At 33.3% G+C, this 22,482-nt stretch overlaps 1 protein-coding gene across 1 annotated transcript in view; it reads left to right on the plus strand.

The window, feature by feature from the left end:
- Positions 1–22,482, plus strand: part of LOC133335850 (protein furry-like) — a 41,666-nt gene that overhangs the window by 13,512 nt on the left and 5,672 nt on the right. Inside the window, exons 6-13 of the mRNA XM_061544145.1 lie at positions 1,540–1,645; positions 6,613–6,754; positions 7,274–7,434; positions 17,391–17,556; positions 17,632–17,755; positions 18,263–18,820; positions 18,884–19,779; positions 19,873–20,379. Coding sequence (XP_061400129.1) covers positions 1,540–1,645; positions 6,613–6,754; positions 7,274–7,434; positions 17,391–17,556; positions 17,632–17,755; positions 18,263–18,820; positions 18,884–19,779; positions 19,873–20,379 — 2,660 coding nt within the window. The remainder of the gene's footprint in view (positions 1–1,539; positions 1,646–6,612; positions 6,755–7,273; positions 7,435–17,390; positions 17,557–17,631; positions 17,756–18,262; positions 18,821–18,883; positions 19,780–19,872; positions 20,380–22,482) is intronic.

Below are 22,482 nucleotides of genomic sequence, written 5' to 3' on the forward strand. Positions count from 1 at the left end.
GTAAATGGTGCACCGAAGTCCTTATACATCTTTCGATTTGCATGAAATTTAGCACAGCGTAATGAATTAGGTATAGAATGATGTGTGTTAAGTTACCTGAAAATCGGTTCAGATTTAGATAGATTTAGATATATATATCTGACGAAATGAAAAATTTAGTATCGGTTGCAGAATAACATGTTTACGGATCCAATTTCATTTTACTGGTCCTCTAAAAATGCGACATCTGTTGGGTTCATCTGTTGAATATACCCAAAGTGGTGAAGGGTATCATATAGTCGGCTCCGTCCGACTGGTTTTAAATACTACGACGTGTCCTGTTTGAACATTTCATTCCCTTAATATTGGATTTGTAAAATTTAGTAATTTTGTGGAGAGAAATTCCACAAGGTTTAAACCGTTGGTTCCCATCTCCTGTCTTGGTTTAATTTAGGTAAAAATATGACTATGATACTTAGTATGGATAACATCGCACGCTCCATACATACATATTGGCACTTTGTGGGGAAAGTACCAGAATCATTGGACTAATGGATTCCATTTTCGAACTTGGTTTTGGAAAATCACTATTACGATGTACAACGTTTTGCCATTAAAAATTTTTCATTGTGGGGATAGGATTGGACTGATAAGTCCCATATTTGGATATTATACGGCTTGGTTCAAATATTTGGCTTAAAAAGTTATTTCAAATTAAAATCAGTACAAAAAAGTATCATTCGCTGTTGCCGACAGATATTAACTCTAGGTTACCTATGGTTCGCAAAAGTCCTCGAAATTACTCACACGTTTTATTATTCGTTTTACATAAGGTATATGTATTTATAAAGTGGTTACGGATCGGTTATTCAGTTCGCTTCAAATACAATTTACAAGTTTATAAAATATTGACCCTTTGTGGGAGGGCTTTGTCCCATCTTCGGACTTGATCTGGAATCTAAAGATACTGGATTGTGCAATGCCATTCGTCTAATATTGTTGTATAAAAGTTGGAAATGTTGACCATTTTGGGGGAATAACTGAAGGAGTGAACCAATGGATCCCAACTTCAGACATGATCTAGGCTTCGTAATAATAATAGACTGTTAAAAGCTTGATTCAAATCGTATAGTCCGTTCGAATGATATTATAAAATTAATTTTTAGCACAAGTTTGACCATTTTGTGAGGGAGGTACCAGAAGGAGTGGACCAGGGAATATCGTCGAACTTGAACTAAGTTTAAAAGAAATATTATGATATGCAAAGTTTAGATGAAAACGGTTACTCCTTTCGAGAGTTGAAGACAGACGAACCGACATTTGTAAATCGACACCAAATTGTCTGAAACGGATTTGGTCCAAGACACATCACATCAGGCACATTTTTGCCATAGCAAAGTGTACATACACTTTGCTCATTAGTCATAACTCTGAAGGTATCAATATAATTTTCAACAGAATTTTGACCAGCCAGGCAGACATTTGTGAATCGACTCCAAATTGTCCGATTATAAATTTTTTTGACTTATCTTATTTTTATTTGTCTTATCTTTTTTATAGGACAACCCGTCGGTGGAATCAACGATTCTCGTATCCAAGATCTTACTGTAGAAAAGGGTACAATTCATACAAAACGTCACAGTGGTGAGGATCCAATAAAAACCGGGTAAGTATTTATACCATACACAACTATGTTGTCAGGGTATTATAGCTTTGTGCCGCCCCAAGAGTTTGTAACGCCGCGAAATATTGGTCATAGACCCACCTTTAAGTATGCCGATCGTCATATCTCAACTAGCTGAGTCGATCTATACATGTGTGTCCGTCTGTCCATTATAATTTGTAAACACGATATAGACCACAGTTATAGAAATTTTGGATGTAGGATAGGCTCTGGCCAATGAAGACGCCTATTGTTTTTGGTAAAGATCGGTTGATATTTAGGAGATGAAATGGACCAAATATTTAATTTTTGTCGGTTTTCTGGTCGCTCCAGAGGCCGCAATTATGGCCCAAACATCGCGAATTTTTTTTAATGGGGAAAGGGATCGGGTCAAAGAATAATATACCCAAGAGAAGTTGTAGGCCTTTAAATTGATACCAATTATATTGTCGTATGTACTCGGATGCGGTAGATACGCTTAAATATTTACAGTTGCTTACGTATTCATATATTATTTAGTAACTCCTTACCACACTAGATGGCGGAAATTTAACTCTGATCGCCGAAGACCACAACACAACCCACGGGGAATGGAATGTAGACAAGTAATTAGAAGAGCTGTACTGAATATTAGTAATATTTGTTGACCTCTAGTCGTTCAAGAGGATGCAAATATCGCGAAATATTGCCCAAGCTCAGTATGTAGTACCACAGAAAGTTGGATTTTCGTGGAAGTTGTGTAGAGTTTCATATGGTCGGCCCCGTCCGACTATACTACTGGTTTTTATTTTACGTATATATCTTTAGTTTTTATCCGTTTACAATTAATTCTAAAATGGCGTTTGTCAACATTACATTTTAATCGGTTTAAATTTAAATATAGCACCCATATATAATATCGTACGATATCACACAAATACACACTACATGAAAATATATATTTTTTTTGAATTATATATTTATATTTTAGGTGTGCCATTTTTTATAGCTAATATACAGTGAGTCACAGTCAAAAGTATCCAATTGGGTTTTTCATTATAAAAATTACAAAAGTGCGTGTTAATTAATGAATAAATGTTTATTCTTTTTTATATGTGAACATGAAAATTCTAAGTTAAAATTAATGAAATAAATTCAATATTTTTATAAAGTCAATATAAAAAAATAATGAAATGTCATGAAATATCATGTTAAATATTGCATCATATTTTTTATAAATAAGTTTGCTTATATTCGAATATCCATCGTGAGAATTTGAGACCATGGGACGCAACACAACGATTGCCGAGACAATATTAGTTCTTCGCCATGCTGAACTAGAAAAATTGCGGAAATACTCAACATTACTCGAACTGCTGTTCAAAAATATTTTAAGGCACAAAACCGAAAATAGAATTTGCAACAAGCCGAAAACTAGTGAAAAAATATTGAATATATGCTACGAAAAATGGTTGCTCCGACAAGTGACCGATAATCCAAAGCAAAGTGCATTTAATCCTGCTGAAATCGCAGAGAAATATTTGGAAAGGAAATGTAAGCCAGAAACTATTGGAAGAATTTTGCGTAAGCAAGGTCTTCATGGTAGAGTTGCACCGAAAAAGTCATGTATAAACCCAAGAAAAATAATGTATAAACCCGGAAAATCCGACTGGAGTTCGTTCAGAAACAGTAAAAAAAGTATTTTGTGTTTTATAAATCTGTTATTTTTGCTGATGAAAGGAAATTGAAGTTGTTTGGGTCGAATGGGCCAAGTAAGGTATGGCGCAAGACAAAAAAAAAGCCGTGAACTTTAAGCACACAATTTTGAGCGTAAAGCACCGAGGAGGCTCTGTAATGGTATGGGGCTGTATGAGCCGTGACGGAGTAGAAAATCTCGTTTGTATTGAAGGAATTATGGATAAAATTAATTATATAAACATTTTCAAAGATAATTGGAAATGTAGCGCGGAAAATTGGAATTAGGGACAACAATTTAATTTTATCAATATATTGACCCCAAACAAAAATTCCTGAGCTTTCGAGATTGGATGCTTTATAATTGTCCAAAAGTGATTCAAAAAGTACAGGTCGCATTTATTATTCGAATTGGATGAAATTTGGCATACGTCACTTGTTTGGCCCAAGGACGAACCCTATTGAAATTGGGAAAAATTGGCTCAGATTTAGATATAGCTCCCATATATATATTTTCGTCCGATTTAAGGTAAATGGTGCACGAAAGTCCCTAAACATTTTTTGATTTGCACGAAGTTTGGCACAGCGTACTGAATTAAGCCTAGAATGATGAGTGCTAAGTTTCATGAAAATCGGTTCAGATTTATATATAGCTTCCATATATATTTGTGTCCGATTTAAGGTATATGGTGCACCAAAGTCCCTAAATATCTTTCGATTTGCACGATATTTGGTATAGCGTACTGAACATAGTCTAGAATGATGTGTGTTAAGTTTCGTGAAAATCGGTTCCGATTTAGATATAGCTCCCATATATATATATATATATATATATATATTCGATTTGCACGAAATTTTAGGCAAATAAAGTCTAGAATGATGTATGTTAAGTTTCGTGACAATCGGTTCCGATTTAGATATAGCTCCCATATATATATATATATATATATATATATTCGTTCGATTTTAGGCAAATAAAGTCTAGAATGATGTATGTTAAGTTTCGTGAAAATCGGTTCCGATTTAGATATAGCTCCCATATATATATATATATATATATATATTCGTCCGATTTTAGGTAAGTCCCGATTTAGCAAAGTCCCCATATATCTTTCGATTTCCACAAAATTTGGTACAGCGTACTGAATAAAGTCTACAATGATGTGTGTTAAGTTTCGTGAAAATCGGTTAAGATTTAGATATAGCTCCAATATATATTTTCGTCCGATTTTAGGTAAATGGTACACCAGAGTCCCTATATATATTTCTAAATTTGCACGAAATTTGGCACAGCATAATGAACCTAAAGATGTGTGTTAAGTTTATGAAAATCGGTTTAGATTTAAATATAGCTCCCATATGTAGGTCCGATTTAAGGAAAATGGTGTAACAAACTATATAGAAGAAATTTTATTACTGATATACAATGATGTGTGCAAGTTTTAAAAATGTTAAGATATATATTTTTCAGATTTAGATATAGTTCCTATAAATAGTTTCGTCAAATTTTAAGTAAAATGTGCACCTAGCACGTGGAAAGTTTTATTGAAATCGGTTCAAATTTGGATAGAGCTACCATATTTTTTTCCCGATTTTAACTAAATGATGCACCAAGAACTCAAAATGTGGCCGATATAGTAAGTTTCAATGAAATCGGCTTAGATTTCGATATAGCTTTTATAAATATTTTCGTCCGATTTGAAGTAAATGGTGTACCAAACTCCTCATATTTATCAGATATGTATCCAAATAATCAACGGGTATCCGACTGATATATGCTTTAAATTGATTTACATAATTTTGTGCCAATTTTGTGCAACTCTATATCTGACCAAATGAGAAATTTAGTATAGGTTGCAGATATGGGCCCAATTTCATTTAACTGATCCTTCAAAAATGCTACGTCTGTTAAGATTCATTTGCTGAATATACCCAAAGTGGTGAAGGGTATCATATAGTCGGCCCCGTCCGACTTTACTACTTTCCTTACTGGTTTTTATATTGAATTCACATAAATATTGTTTATTTTACTGCATTTAAATTGAGCTGTTTATGGTCGCATATAAAAAATAATAAAATGTAATTCATTGATTAAAATTCCCTTCTGACATTTTTATTATAAAAAAAAAAAACCAAGTGGATACTTTTGACTGTGACTCACTGTACATAAAACAGTACAATATTCATAAAATACCTTATATATAAATATATAGTGTAGGATATCACATAGTTGTCCCCGTCCGACGTTAGTCGTTCCTTTATTGTTTTTTATTTTTATTTATAATAATTATTAAAAATAGATGTGTGTCCGTCCGTCCGTCCGTCTTTTTATTGACCAATTTTTTATTTTATTGTTTTTGGGAAAGATCGGTTATATTTAGGGGAATGGACCAAATATATATTAAAATATGGCCCGAACATCGTGAATTTTTACATGGAGAAGGGGATCGGGCCAAAGAATAAGCATGCCTTTTTGGATAAAGATGTCAATAATCAAATACTTTTGTGTTGACAAAATTTGTTATATTTACCCCTGAAGAACATTTACCCGAGAAGTTGATATTATATCCAAGAGGAGTGGTTGACCTTTAAATTAAGCCCAATTATATTGTTGTATCTGCTCGGATGTGGGAGTTACACCTAAATATTTACAGGTATCTCCGTATTCGTATATTATTTAGTAACCCATTATCACTTTGGAGAGCGGAACTATCGCGCTGATCGCTTTGAAATGTTCCATGTGGTTCCAGTTATGGTCAAGGACAACGCCTATAATTTTCGGTGATGATCAGATAAAAATTTTGGAATAAAGTGGACCGAAAACTTAATTTTTTGTGTTATTTTCGAGCCGATCTATAGACCACAAATGAAAGCCGAACATCACAACACAACCCACGGTGAAGGGAATCTAGACAATAGCTGTACTGAATACTCGTAATATTCGGAAAATATGTCAGTGTGAGGAAGAGTTGCTTTTTACCTCTAATCGGGCAAGAGGATGCAAATATCGCGAAATATTGCCCAGGCTAATATCCGCAGAAAATTTGAGGTCCTAGGTCATATTATGTATAACCAATACCCGTGCTCTTATATAAAATAATTATAAAAATACCAATATCTCTTGTTATCGATGTCTTAATTAATAATACAGAAATTCTCAGTATCCCTTTCGTTTCCATTTATATTTACATTAATATATAATATTTTCTTTCTTCTTTTAACTTTTGTATTTTTATCGCATATTCTTTGGTTTCATTCTCCACATCATCAAAACAACGGCATTGCAAATATTGCAGCACATGTAAATCGGATAGCGGCATAAGAGCATTTACTCAGGCCACTAATAATCGACCACCGCGTGGTGCCGACAAAATACGTGCAGCTTCCGGACCATCTATATTACCCAGACCAGAAGATATACTTATTAATGATCCAGAGGTAAAGTATACATTATTAAGACAACCACAATTGTTATGGCACAGTGGAACAAAATGTATTCATTGTTTTTCACAAAACCTATGCTAAAATTGAAAATTATACCCTCAACCACTTTATGGACAATGAGGTTATATACACTATGGTAAAAATGTGTTTCATTGTAATATTGGTTTTTAAACCCCCACGTTTTTTTTTTTACCAAATCCTTTTCAGATAATTTGGATATATATAAATTCTGTTTGGCTGTTTGCGCATGCATCGCGGAAATACCGACTTTATTTTTTATTTATTTTCCCCGAAACATTTACCTTTTTACAAAATTTTATAGCCAACAGTCGTATGTGGACAGTCAAAAAAAACCTTATGCCCATAATTAAAGACTTTTCCATTATAATGTTTTTTTTTTTTTTAAATTTGTTCCACAGTGTAATTAGTCATTAATATGTTGTTATTTTTATTTATTCTTTCTCATTTACATTTTTATGTTCTTATTAATTTTTGGTGTGTCTTCTTGTTCAGTCACGTCAAGAAGAAAATGTGGAATTACGTTCGTCGGAAGTATCGCATACAGCTCCAGTTGCAGCACCACATCCTTTACCGATGCCAGAATATGGTGGTTATTTTGCACCGCTAACAGAGTTCTTGCCTGATGTCAGTTTGCCAATAAGTGGTTTCCATAGGTAAGTCAACTTATTTATTTATTTATTTATTTTTTCGCATGCATACGTTATTCTTTTGTTTGGGGTTACATTTAAATATGTTTGTCAGAGAGTGCTACTTATTTATTTTTTATGTTGTGTAATTTCATTTTAATACCCAAACGTAACAGAATTCTTAATGATAAGTGATGTTTAAAAATGCTAACGCCTAATTAAACAAAATTTACAGCTTTGCCTGATATTTTTTTTTTCAAAATCTGTTGTCTAACATTAAATAGTAGAATATTAGAAAATTATTTTGCTGAACTTGTTGATGTCAACACAAAAACAACACAAAAAATAATTACCGGGAAATTCCAACAGATTAGGAAAGAGGAGCTAAAAAAAGAAGACACGTGTATCGGCGTTTTAAAAGATTACGTTTGCATTTTAGGTATATAGTGTCTTCGGCAATATTAGTGATATAATATCAAGGAATATTTTGGTATACCCTCAGCCGACTCATTGAAGGGGTCTTTTCGGTCATTTTGTAAAAATATAAACGAAAATAATTTTGTAAAAATTAAAACGAAAACCATTTTGTAAAAATTTAAACGAACCGACTCGAGTGCCGGCCAAACCAAGGTATATTAAGAAGGTAACCTTATCAAGCCAGCTGATGGTAACATTATATATCATAGTAATTTGTTGTTGTTGTTTTTTTTTTCAAAACATATTCTAAATGAAAATATTAAATACATTTCGATATAAAGAACAAAAAGGCAGAAAATGAAAGGCATAGCGGAAGGCCATTGAGATGAGATTTCTATAAGAATATCATGGAATCGAAAAGAAGATTTGGTTCGATGGCACATTTTTTTTATACAATATTGGTTTTCAAATTTCATGTGAGAGCATACAAACACTACGGAAAAAATAGTCCATATCTTGTTATATCTCCATACACCCACCAACATTATTACATTTAAGGCGCACTGTTGATGTATCTTTCTATTCCAAAATCAATTATTAAACCAACATTTTCAATTTTAACCAGCGAGCGGAGCAGTATAGTCGGACGGGGCCGACCATATGATACCCTACACAACTTCCGCGAAAATATAACTTTCTGTGGTTCCATGTTCTGAGCTTGGGCAATATTTCGCGCTATTTGCACCCTCTTGTCCCTCTAGATGTAAACAAATATTACTAAAATTCAGTACAGTCCTTCTAGTTACTTGTCCAGATTCCCTTCACAGTGACTCGAAAAAACACAAAAAAATAAATTTTCGGTCCACTTCATCCCAAAATCATAATCATAACTGAAACCTCATAGAACATTTCAAAGCGATCAGCGCCATATTTCCGCCCTCTAGTGTGGTAATGGGTTACTAAATAGTATTTGCATACGTAAGCACCTGTAAATATTTACGTGTAACTCCCACATCCGAGTACATACGACAATAAAATTGGTGTCGATTTAAAGGTCAACCACTCCTCTTGGATACAATATCAACATATCGGCTTCATGTCCTTCAGGAGTAAATATATTCCCTATGGAATACAAATTTTGTCATTTTTCACACAAAAGTCAGCGTTCATTTGACCCGCTAAATATTAACCGATCTTTGTCAAAACATGCATGCTTATTCTTTGGCCCGATCCCCTTCTCCATGCAAATTCGCGGTGTTTGGGTCATAATTGCGGCCTCTGGAGCGACCAGAAAAACCGACAAAAATAAAGTTTTGGTCCATTTCATCCCCTAAATATTAACCAATCTTTTCCAAAAACTATAGGGGTCTTCATTGGCCGGAACACATCCTCAATGCAAAATTTCGTGAAGATTGGTCAATAACTGTGGCCTGTATCGTGTTTACAAATTATAATGGACAGACGGACGGACGGACGGACACACATGTCTAGATCGACTCAGCTAGTCGAGATATGACGATCGGTATACTTAAAGGTGGGTCTAGGATCAATATTTCGCGGTGTTACAAACTTTTTGGGGTACACAAAGCTATAATACCCTGACAACATAGTTGTGTAGGGCAGCAACGTACTCAGGATTTCATTTCGGGGGGGGCCCGGTAGTACAAAATGGAAAAATTCGCTGCTGCGAACATAAATTTTCTGTGAAAAAAATTCATTTCGGGGGGGGCCCGGGCCCCCCGGGCCGCGTCCCTGGTGTAGGGTATAAATATGTTCAAAAAGTAAACAATATTTTTCATTTTTCAAAACAGGGATGGAAAAGTTGGTACAATTGTACTAATTTTAGCACTATTTGGAAGTCAAAAATACAATAGCACCCAAATGAATTATTTAACACTATTTCTAAATTGTATTAAATTATTTTCACTTAAAAGTATTATAAGTGTTCAAACATACAATATGAAATGAATCGCCATCCAAGGCTGTCGTTACCAATGGATGAATATGCCATAGTTAGAAATTAGTGTCCTATGCCGCTTCAAAAATTCAGTACTAATCGATGGCGTTCACGTCAAGAAGCTATTAAAGTGATTTTGTGCAGTGGTAATCACTTCAATATTACTTTACACTCATTGATTTCGGAGCTGATTCCTAAAAGTTAAGGCTCAATTCTATTATTTCAGCATTTTCAAACCCTTTTTACAAACTGTTATTTCTGTTCTTGCAATATGTACACAATTTATGTGAATTCAATACATAAAAATACAATATAATAACCAAATATAATATAATAACCAATATATAATAATAACCAAACAAGTTAAGTTAGTTTGCTTTCAAAATAGGCATGGGTTTCTGAATGCCTATTTCGGTACAACTCTACCATGAAGATCATGCTTACGAAAAATTCGTCGAATTGTTTCTGGGTTACATTTCTTTTCTACATACATTATTGTTCGAAACCTAAGCAACTTTTTCTTAGTACGTAGTCATGGTCTTATATGATATCGTTAAATTGATTTATAAAAAATATATATTTTATTTACTATTATACTATGTGTCTATAATCTGAAAATAACAACAAATTTAAATTATATTTGTTTGAAAAAAATAAAGAAATGAAAACAAAATTAACTCACAAAGCAGCTGTTCGAAACCTAAGCAACTTTCAATATTTCGTATGATACCCGTTATTTTTTATCACTGCCACACATCTTTTTGGCATTGATTCTACAAGATTTGTTAGAATTGCAGTTGGTATAGCTTCCCACTCTGATTTTAAGCAGATCATTAGTTCCTGTCTGTTTTTAAGGCGACGTGTTCCAATCCTTCGTTTTAAAATGCTGAAAAGGTTCTCAATGGGATTGAGGTCTGGTGACAAGTTTTGCAAGGAAGTATTATACTCATTTACAACCTCATATTGGGTATTACAGCTTAGCCAGCTGTTAAAAAGACTTAAAATCGGCCTATATTTTATGTTCTTGAAATCAAACGTTGTATTTAAGATAGGTATTACGATTGCAACAGGCAGACGATGGATTTCGTTACAAGTTCATAAGTTTTACAGTTCATAATAAAATTCCCATAAGCAGTGAACATGTTAACCAGTTTTAATTTCTATCGTCTATTTTCTTAAAAAATCGAAACTTACAAATTCGCTATGATATAAGGATTATTGAAATTCGTAAAAATAAAAAAATGTTTGCTTATTGCGTTGCAAAATATATTTTGAAAGAGGTTTTTAAACCTTTCCACACATCCGCGAGAACGTTGCAAAATATATTTTTATATCCACACGAACCTTTATGGTTTCATCTCTTCATAGTTCTTTTTGGTCATATTTTGGGCGAAAATGGGCAGTGTATATCTTTAAGTAATTGTCAATTATGGAAAATTCTCAAAATATTTTAATTTTCTACAATTAATTGGATTGTCATTGCCTTGAAAAAACTATCTATGTATATAAAATAGAAAAAAAATGTTTGTATGTTACCAATAGACGCAAAAACCCCTGAGCAGGTGTTAATTAGATTTACACAGTATGTCATACCCGATAGCATCAATAGTGAACACACCTAGAAATTTCAGTGCATGTAATATGCGTATATCTTTATAACGGTAATAGACACAGTCTTCAAAATTTGTCTGAATAGCGGAGGTGTAAATACACATCATCCATACAAAAATGAGCGTGGTACGATTGGGGAAAATGCACTCCCCGTTGCACTTAAATAATTTAGTCAAAAACCGCTCAACAGATTTTACTGAGAATTTTACAGCACCTCATGCTACCTGATAGAAAAATCATAGGCGGAGTTATAGCATCTGAAATGATATAGGTATTCTATGTTTATATCCTAATGCGCGTTACAAATTCCCACTTTAAAATTTGCTTGAGTAAAGTGGTTACAAATACGCATCATCCATGTTAAAATTGGAGTGATACAATGGACGGAATTTACTCACAATTGAATTTAATTAATCTATACATGGAAAAAAAGAAACACTTTTGGTTGTAGACACAAAAATTGCTGCTTAGACTTTGCAGAAATTTTCGCAAAATGACGAAGAGTTATAGCATCAACCGTAATCATACCTCTGAACTAACATTAATTGTCTATCTGAATATCTTGAATAAATATGTTCATAAAGGTATGTATGATATTCAGATAAGTGCACATCCAATTTAAATGACCAGGAAGTAAAATTTGGTCAAAATCAGAAATTTTCGACTCATAATTTTTTGTCCCATTATCAGTAATTTTTATAGCCACCAATTCCGCTAACGTCAGTTAAGAACATGATACAACCATGAGTTAAGAAGAAGAATAAATCTAAGTTCGTTAAAAATATTACAATGTGGAGGGATCCCAGCCATAGAATGGGAAATCAGATGATAATACAGACATAAAGGTAATGGTAATGGGAATGAAGGATTTTATTGGTCTTTGAACGATTAATGCAAAACATGTGAATATTGTAGAAAATATAATAGTGTATAATCCTATTGAGACAAATCAAGCTGTTTCAAATAACGTATACATTTTGTATTTATATAGTCGAACAGTAATTGGGGCTACTATAATACCTATATCAATCAATCCTATCAATAAAAAGTAGCATTTAAACTAAATACAAATAGTTTTCTACGTGAACTATCCTATGTTAATCATTTTAGTAGGGGCAGCGAAGCGCCACGGGTCCAGCTTGTAGTTAATAAAATAAGTACTTTTCATAATTCAATTTAACAAGATAATAAAAGACCATGATTACTTACTACGAAAAAGTTGCTTAGGTTTCGAACAATACTGTATATCTCTGCGATTTCAGCAAGTTTAGTTGCACTTATCGGTCACTTGTCGGAGCAATCACATTTCGTAGCTTATATTTTCTCGCTGGTTTTAGACTTATTGCAAATTCGATTCTCGGTTTTTTAAATAAATATAATCTTGAACAGCGATCGGGTAATATTGAGAATTTGCGCTATTTTCCGTTGAGATTTTTCTAGTTCAGCATGGTGAAGAACTACTACGAGGGCGGTTCGGAAACTTCTTTGCCTATCAATGAAAGAGAATAGTTAGTTTTTCAAAACCATTTTTAATTTTCAACATAACACAACTGTAATTGCATTTTCATTTGAGGTAAAACGCTTGCCAGCAAGGATTTTTTTTAGATTTGGGAACAAGTAAAAGTCACTGGGAGCTAAATCAGGAGAAAAGGTGGGCGGTCAAGCAACTCGTACTTGAATTCGTTGATTTTAGCCATTGCACTATGGTTTTTTTACGTTTATTTTGGCATAAACTCTAATTTTAAAGCTATTGAAATTTGGTTTGTATACATTTTTTATGCTCCCAAGATGACCTACTAATTTTCATATGATTTGGGGCACTATTTCATATAGCTGCCATATAGCCGATTGGGATTTGCACTTTTTTATTTATAAAGCTATTGAAGTGAAATTTGGTTTGTATACATTTTTTATGCAAGATGACCATAATTTTATTTGGGGCACTATTTCATATAGCTGTCATATAGCCGATCTGGCCGATTTGTCCCGACTTTTTTATTTATAAAGCTATTGAAGTGAAATTTGTTTTGTATACATTTTTTATGCTCCCAAGATGACCTACCAATTTTCATATGATTTGGGGCACTATTTCATATAGCTGCCATATAGCCGATCTGGCCGATTTGTCCCGACTTTTTTGTTTATAAAACTATTGAAGTGAAATTTGGTTTGTATACATTTTTTATGATCCCAAGATGACCTACTAATTTTCATATGATTTGGGGCACTATTTCATATAGCTGCCATATAGCCGATCTGGCCGATTTGTCCCGACTTTTTTATTTATAAAGCTATTGAAGTGAAATTTGGTTTGTATACATTTTTTATGCTCCCAAGATGACCTACCAATTTTCATATGATTTGGGGCACTATTTCACATAACTGCCATATAGCCGATCTGGCCGATTTGTCCCGACTTTTTTGTTTATAAAGCTATTGAAGTGAAATTTGGTTTGTATACATTTTTTTATGATCCCAAGATGACCTACCAATTTTCATATGATTTGGGACACTATTTCATATAACTGCATATAACAAAATGTTTGTTCCTTACTTCGGCTATATTTCTATTACTGACTGCTTTATTCAAAACAAAGGCCATGTCTCTGTCGTTGAATATTTTGGCTGAAACCGTAGCAGCAATAATATAGCGTATTTTGTGAAGCAACTTCGGAGGCTAATTTCCTTTTTAGCCTAGGTTCAGCATGTTCATAATTTAATTTTGGGCGACCTATTTTGTTTGGGGAAACATACTGCTCATCCATTACTATAATTATACTTTTGCTAAGCCATATTGAATTTTTAGCTTTAAATCGCTCTAATTTACGGTTGAACTTTGGCAAATGTTTTTTTATATAATTAACAAAATCTTTAACTTGTTTCGATATCAAACGCATTTGGTCTTCATTTAAACTGATATTATTGATATTCTGTAACACATATTTCACAAGTGCATCTTCTGAGCGATTGTTGCTGCTCCAAATTTCAAAAAGCGCTGCATGGGCAAACACATGTTTATCAGTAAAAAACACGAGTTGGCACAAAATATAACAAAAAAGGCTAGTTACACATTAATTAACACACACTTTTGTTAATAACTTGGCATTTACACATTTTTGCAATGCTTGGCCATTCACAAGTTACACTCCACGGAACAAAATTACAATTTATAGATTTTATATAAAGTTATAGATAAACAAAACATTTCACAGTATTACAACAACAGACAAATATGACAAAAATGGCATCTCGTCTTAATTTTACATACCTGCACCAACGTTTTCCATAATTACACATTTAAATTTTTTTCAATTTTATTAAATTACAAGCACTCGAACTTTGCTGATTTTTACCGCAAGCTGTACCAAAACAATGTGACTTTCAAACTGCTGACTTTTAAAGCTCGCCAGCAAAAAAGGGTTGCCACCCGCATTGATATTAAATGTTTTTTTCTAATATGGGTGTCTACATTTAGGAAATCAGTTACATTTCAAAATATGAAAACAAAAAAAATGACTTTATGCCAAAAAAACATACTTTTTACCCATAGTGCATTGTTAAAACACTCTTGTGTGGTGGATGGGTTCGATCATTTGAGATGCCCATGATATTAGCAATTTCACGCACTTTCATTCGTTGATCATTTAATATCATGCGCTCTGGCTACAAGTTCTGTTGTTTTTGGACGTCCACTACGTGGTTCATCTTCAATGCTTGTACGACCACGTTTAAATTCAGCTACCCAATATTTTACTGTTGAAGGAAGACTTTCACCTAAAACATTCGCCATATCGTTATGAATTTCTTGTCCCGATAAACCTTTTTTATGTAAATATTTAATAACAGCACGCATTTCTAATTTTTCCCTTGTAAAAAATTGCGGATGCGTCTTTTTAGTACACCTGCTTTTATATGAAGGTGTTCCCAGATCGAAACAAAATTTAAGATGTGCTCTAACAGAGATGGAAGTTTTCTGACCTCGTATTCTTTCGGCAATCATTGTTTGGCGTGGCATGGTCTCAATTTCTTACGATGGCAAACTCACGCATAAAGTGTACATACATTTCTGATGCAATATTTAACTTGATATTCCATGAGAAGATTGACTTTTAATCGTAATTAAGTTGTAAATAATACCGGGGGATACTTTTCACTGTGAGGTTGCAATTGCTTTTGTTTAACAATATTTTTTGTGTTCAATTATATAAATATTGTCTATTTTATTTCATTAATTTTAAATTAGAGAATAAAAAAACAATAAAAATGTATTCATTAATTAACACGCACTTATGTAATTTTTATAATGAAGAAAACGAAGTGGATACTTTTGTACATATTTTTGGATAAAATCATATTTATGCGTTTTATTCGTATATAATTTTTATAATATAGTAAATAGTCACAGTTTCATTTTATATATCACATTCTTTATATATAAATTATATTCAAAAAAAAATTAATTCTTGACTTTAACCACCTCATGTCGTTTGTAAACCATGGCAATCAATAATATAACATTTTACTGGTATAAGCTCAAAGTCTCCAGATATCTGAAACGGTGTTTTTACCAAAAAATCGGGTTCGTGGCCCATAGTACAAATGGGCGCGAATTACATTGAAGACTTGTAATTTTGTAAATAATTACTTGAAGGATAGCTACGTAAAATTTGGAACCAATTGGATTATTAGTTTTTGAGTCACTGTGCCTGCCATTTGTAAAAACATTGATTCGAGATAAAAGCGTTAAAAGTTTGAGGAGCACTACTGCCGTCGCTTGATGCTGACACAATATATGGGCTATATCTTTAAGAGTTGTTGAAATTTTCATTTGAAATTTTAAGGGAACCTCCCCCTTTCTCGATTTTAATTTTTCAAGATTTTCAATGGGCTGGTAAATCAATACCAATGCTTGTTAAAGTTTGTAACTTTGCACATATATAATTGAAGATTTAAAAGAGAAGAAAAATAATTTACAAAAAATTTGTTTTATTGTTTTGTTGTTGTTTTTCGTAATTAAAGAAAAGTCCTTATTGTTGATGGCGGGCATGATGACTCCTCACTGGAACATCGGAATCCAAAAATTCCAACGGTGTTACAAAGAGTACATGTCTTCGCTCTAATATTAACAAAATGGCGGATCTTTGAAAAAATATTTTTGGAAAATCGCCGATTTTTGACCAAAAACCAAGTTAAAAAATAAGGAAGATCTTCACCGATTTGCTTTATCCTAGTTCATACGATAGCTATACACTCACAGAGAAGCGTGTAAAAATTTGGAATCGATTGGGTTATTAGTTTTTGAGTTATCGTGCCCGCCATTCGCAAAAGAGAAAAACGCGTTTAAAGTTTGAGAAGCCCTTTAGCCGCCACTTGATGCTGTCACAATAAATCGGCTATATCTTCAAGAGTTATTGAGATTTTCACTTGAAATTTTGTAGGGACTTTCTTGAAATAGTGTAGATTCGAATTAAATCAAAATAAATTTTTACCCCGAGAATGGGGGGGTCCCCTTAAATTTGAATTAGTGTAGGTTCGAAATTAATAGAAAATGAAAATTAATTTTTTTAAAAAGAGAATGGGAAGACACTTTAAATAGTTTTATTAATTTTTAATGAGGAAATAAGACTAAATGATCTTGAAGATTATTTTCCGGAATAACACATATTATAGCTCTCTTACATATGAGACAAACACTGTACAAAAAAAAACATGCAAACGACAGGACATGGCATAATTTTCTTTTCCAGGAAACACATTTCGAAGAATATTGTCTAAGAATACTGGGAAACAATTAGTGCAACCAATTATTTTCATTCAGACACTATATATTAATTTAATTAAAAAAACGTATTTGTTCATAAAACTACGTTATTTTTGTCTTATTAATTCTGGGAATAAAAAAAAACAAATTCTTTATTAGCGTAATTAAATGTTAATTATTACTTTTATTAGAAATTGCTTTTGTTGTTATTATTACACATTTTTATTTCATCATTAGGTGTAATGTTGCTGTTATGCTACTCACGGACATTGTGGTAGATGGTATACCCGGCATTGATTGGACTCTTCATTTGCCATTGATGTTGCACATTCTCTTTTTGGGTTTGGATCATAATCGTGTGATTGTACGTGAACATTGCAAACAGCTGTGTATGAATTTATTGGTAAGCTTTGTCTATTTAAATATTTTTTTAAATATGTGATAAATTTATTAATTGCATTTATGATTTTTTTTTCAGATTGTATTGGCTGAGCACAATGACCATTTGACAGTGGCTCGTATTCTATTGAACAGTGAGACGACAAAGCTTGATTTGGGTTTGACAGTGCCATCATTGCCAGTGATCGATAATTATTTTACAGGTGCTGTATTTTTAGATTTTTTTTTTCAAAAAAAAAATTAGGTCCTAGATTCGATTATAATATTAAAATATCAGTCTATAGTGTCCTTACAATAACACTACATAGTACATTAACATTATGGGAAATTTAAATATTTTCATATATCCCCCATAGGGATAAGTAAATCGACTTTCGAATCGATTAATCGACTTTTTGTATAGTAATGTGTAAAAGTCAACATTTGCGCTCGACTGTGGAGGATACGCGTTCACATACGTTAATACAAACAATGTAAATTTCACAATAGAGAAATATTTTAATCCCGTATTCAGGACTGTAGTCTCTCTCAACCAACGGCTGTCATTTTATTGTCACGGTAGACAATGTACTTAAATTACTTTGAAATGTTTACAATATCCACTTTTGTAAAACATCAATGCATTCCATTTTCTTTTTCTTAATAAACCCATTTTCCGGTTTACGGATAAACTAGCACAACTTTTAAGTAATTTTTAACATTCTTTTCAGAATCTCATCAAGAATTCGATAGTTATCTGTACAACAATTGCTATGTAATAGCAACATCATCGAATCTTAATTCAACGTCACAGCAGCAGCAACAACAACAGCATATACTGCCTTTGGGTGCTTCAAATTCAACAGTATCCGGCTTGTATGCTGTACAACAGTATCAGGTTACCAACTATGTTAATCAACAACAACAGTTAATTGTTGCAACTGGAAATATTCAGCAGCAGCAACAACAACAACAACAAGATAACCACATAAATCTACAACAACCACCACCAATTAATCAATTATCAGCATCGACACAGCAACATGCTATGCCGCCTACACAGGCCCAGTCATTGCAACAACAACAATCATCCACACAAACAATGGTGCAAATCAATCCGAATACCACCGAAAATTCTGAAGTTCCTTTAATAATAACAGCCGATGAAAATGCCCCACCCCAACCGGGTCCAACAATGCCAATAATGCATGTCATTAAAAGTTTATTGAAATTTTTAGCTCAAGAATCTTCCCAGCCCTTGTGGAACTACGAAGATATAACAGCCAAGGGTAAGAGGAATCTATCTTTAACTATGCAATATATAATATAAAATACTCTTCTTTTTTAATTAGTTTGGTCCATTAAATCGGCCGAGCAGTTGAGCTGTTTCTTGCGCCACATTGTCAAAGTGTTTTCCGATAGCTACCTCCAAGCCCGTATAGCAGAGCGTTGGGCCCAAACAGCTCTACAACTGGGTCTCTCTTGCTCATCTCGCCACTATGCCGGTCGTTGCCTTCAAATTTTCCGAGCCCTAAATGTGCCTATCAACTCTCGCATGTTGTCCGATATTTTATCACGTTTAGTGGAAACTGTTGCCGAACAAGGCGAAGATATGCAGGGCTATGTAACCGAACTCTTACTAACGCTCGAAGCCGCTGTCGATAGTTTGGATTCCGATTTTAGGCCGTTAGATGTAATGAAGGACATTTTCAAGAGCACTCCAAATCTAAACAACAAAGATGGCGGACCGAACTCAATATTGCCGGGTGGTAAAAAATCACCCTCAGGTATGACACCGCAATCACCGAACTTCTCATTGCAAAGTCACGCACGCAGCACTAGCTACTCGGTATCGTATTGCGCTCGTAAATCCACAAACTCTCCATGTGACAAGCAAGTTGAGCTACGTAACAGAGCTACTGGAATCGACATGGAACGTAATATGGCAAAATTCGGCATAGTTAGCGGTTCGGCATTATCGCGTTCACGCAGTGCTCAAAGTTTGAAAATGTTAGGAGATACCGCTACACAAGATGATAAAATGACAATATTGGCACAATTGTTTTGGTTATCTGTATCACTATTGGAAAGTGATTATGAACATGAATTTCTTTTGGCTTTAAGACTTTTGACGAGGGTACTTCATCGATTGCCGCTGGATCGTCCCGATGCTAGGGATAAAGTTGAAAAGTTACAACAACAATTGAAGTGGGCTGGTTATCCCGGTGTACATGCTTTACTGTTAAAGGTGGGTATTATCATAAAGTACATTCATATAGGGATCATTATTGATAATGTATTACTCATAATATCTTATTTACTTTTTCTCTTATTCATACAGGGCTGCACACATACGGCAACTTATGAACCCACCATTACTTTGTTATCACAATTTGCTCCATTGCTCAATTTGCCGGTGTGTGATCCGACACAAAGTTGTGCTTTCCCCATGAATGTTATTGCCCTACTACCGTATATGCTCTTACACTATGAAGATGCCAATGAGATATGTATACGCAGTGCTGAAAATATTGCTCAAGTCTCCTCCGAATTGGGTGCGAAATTGGAAAATCTTGGAACTGTAATGACACTCTACAGCCGCAAAACATTTTGCAAAGAATCATTTCAATGGACAAAGTGTGTTGTTAAATATCTTCATGATACCTATGCACATATGGGTCTGCATATGTTGGCCTTCCTAATTGAGGTCTTAGAGAAGGGACCACAACAAATCCAAGTACCAGTGTTGAATGTTATTCATTGTATGCTGCACTATGTGGATTTGTCGGCACCGCAGGCACAGACAATAAATGCGGATTTGTTAAGAGCGATTGGAAAATATTTGGAGGTAAGTCCAGTGTCGCGTTTACAGTTGAATTGTTAGATAATAATGATATATGAGAACAACTAGCTGGATTTTAAATGAAGGATTTTTCTTTGGATCGTTTTTTCGATTTCGATTGGGAGTGAATTTTAGTACAATTTTGACATATTAAGAAGTATATATCACGTAAACTATCCCAAAAAATTATTTTCGCTCTTCAGCTATTTTAACCTCTTAACCTCTTCAGCTATTTTAACCTCTTAACTAAATATTTAGTTTTTCTCTCTTCACCAATTTTAACCTCTTAATCTATATCTATATACATATATACATATATAAATGGAGCAAGAAAAAAAAAATCAAAAAAACAAAAACTATTCCAAAATATGTTTTTCTTGCAAAAATTATTTTAAAGAAACGGTTCGGTCCAAACGACTTAAAGTTTCTGTTAGTAGTCTGTAATTGAAGTGGAAAGGTTTTAATGAAAGAACATTTTGAGAAAAATCCGCGAAAACGTTGCAAAATATATTTTGAAAGATATTAACCTTTCCACACATTTTATATCGAACCTTTATGGTTTCATCTCTTCATAGTTCTTTTTGGTCATATTTTGGGCGAAAATGGGAAAATTCTCAAAATATTTTAATTTTCTACAATTAAGATTGTATATCTATTAGAAAAAAAGTAATTGTCAATTATGGAAAATTCTCAAAATATTTTAATTTTCTACAATTAATTGGATTGTCATTGCCTTGAAAAAACTATCTATGTATATAAAATAGAAAAAAATGTTTGTTTGTATGTTACCAATAGACGCAAAAACCCCTGAGCAGGTGTTAATTAGATTTACACAGTATGTCATGAAAGTAACATAGGATATATAAACTTCTAAAATTCCGCGTGGATGCAGAGTTATAGCATCAATAGTGAACACACCTAGAAATTTCAGTACATGTAATATGCGTACATCTTTGTAACGGTAATAGACACAGTCTTCAAAATTTGTCTGAATAGCGTAGGTGTAAATACACATCATCCATACAAATATGAGCGTGGTACGATTGGGGAAAATGCACTCCCCGTTGCACTTAAATAATTTAGTCAAAAACCGCTCAACAGATTTTACTGAGAATTTTACAGCACCTCATGCTACCTGATAGAAAAATCATAGGCGGAGTTATAGCATCAAAAGTAAATGCAAATCTGAAATGACATAGGTATTCTATGTTTATATCCTAAGGCGCGTTACAAATTCCCACTTTAAAATTTGCTTGAGTAAAGTGGTTACAAATACGCATCATCCATATTAAAATTGGAGTGATACAATGGACGGAATTTACTCACAATTGAATTTAATTAATCTATACATGGAAAAAAAGAAACACTTTTGGTTGTAGACACAAAAATTGCTGCTTAGACTTTGCAGAAATTTTCGCAAAATGACGAAGAGTTATAGCATCAACCGTAATCATACCTCTGAACTAACATTAATTGTCTATGCACATATCTGAATATCTTGAATAAATATGTTAATAAAAGTATGTATGATATTCAGATAAGTACACATCCAATCTTAAATGACCAGGAAGTAAAATTTGGTTAAAATCAGAAATTTTAGACTCATAATTTTTTGTCCCTTTATCAGTAATTTTTATAGCCACCAATTCCGCTAACGTCAGTTAAGAACATGATACAACCATGAGTTAAGAAGAAGAATAAATCTAAGTTCGTTAAAAATATTACAATGTGGAGGGATCCCAGCCATAGAATGGGAAATCAGAAGCGCCACGGGTCCAGCTTGTTAGATCTAAAAATGTACATTGAGATATAATAAAAAACAACTACTATGATATTCAAAATTAGACAACTATTATAAAACGTAAATTTTCGACATAAAAGTCTATGTGTTTTCACAGTGGTTTCGAAAATCGGTTCATTCGAACGACAATATATGAAACAAACAAATCTTTGTGTGAATCGGTTGAGATTTAATGTTTCATCAAAAATCTTACTTGTGTCCGTCTGTCAGGATTTTAGAAAGTTTACTGAATTAAGTCAAGTTTACTTTTAATCAGTTCCATTTTAAATATAGCTTCATATATTACTTCGCCCGATTTCTTGTATATG

The sequence above is a fragment of the Musca vetustissima genome, unplaced genomic scaffold (genome assembly GCF_032173495.1).
Source record: "Musca vetustissima isolate MV318-11 ecotype Yass unplaced genomic scaffold, APGP_CSIRO_Mvet_v1 utg13392, whole genome shotgun sequence".
NCBI classification, from domain to species: Eukaryota; Metazoa; Arthropoda; class Insecta; order Diptera; family Muscidae; genus Musca; species Musca vetustissima.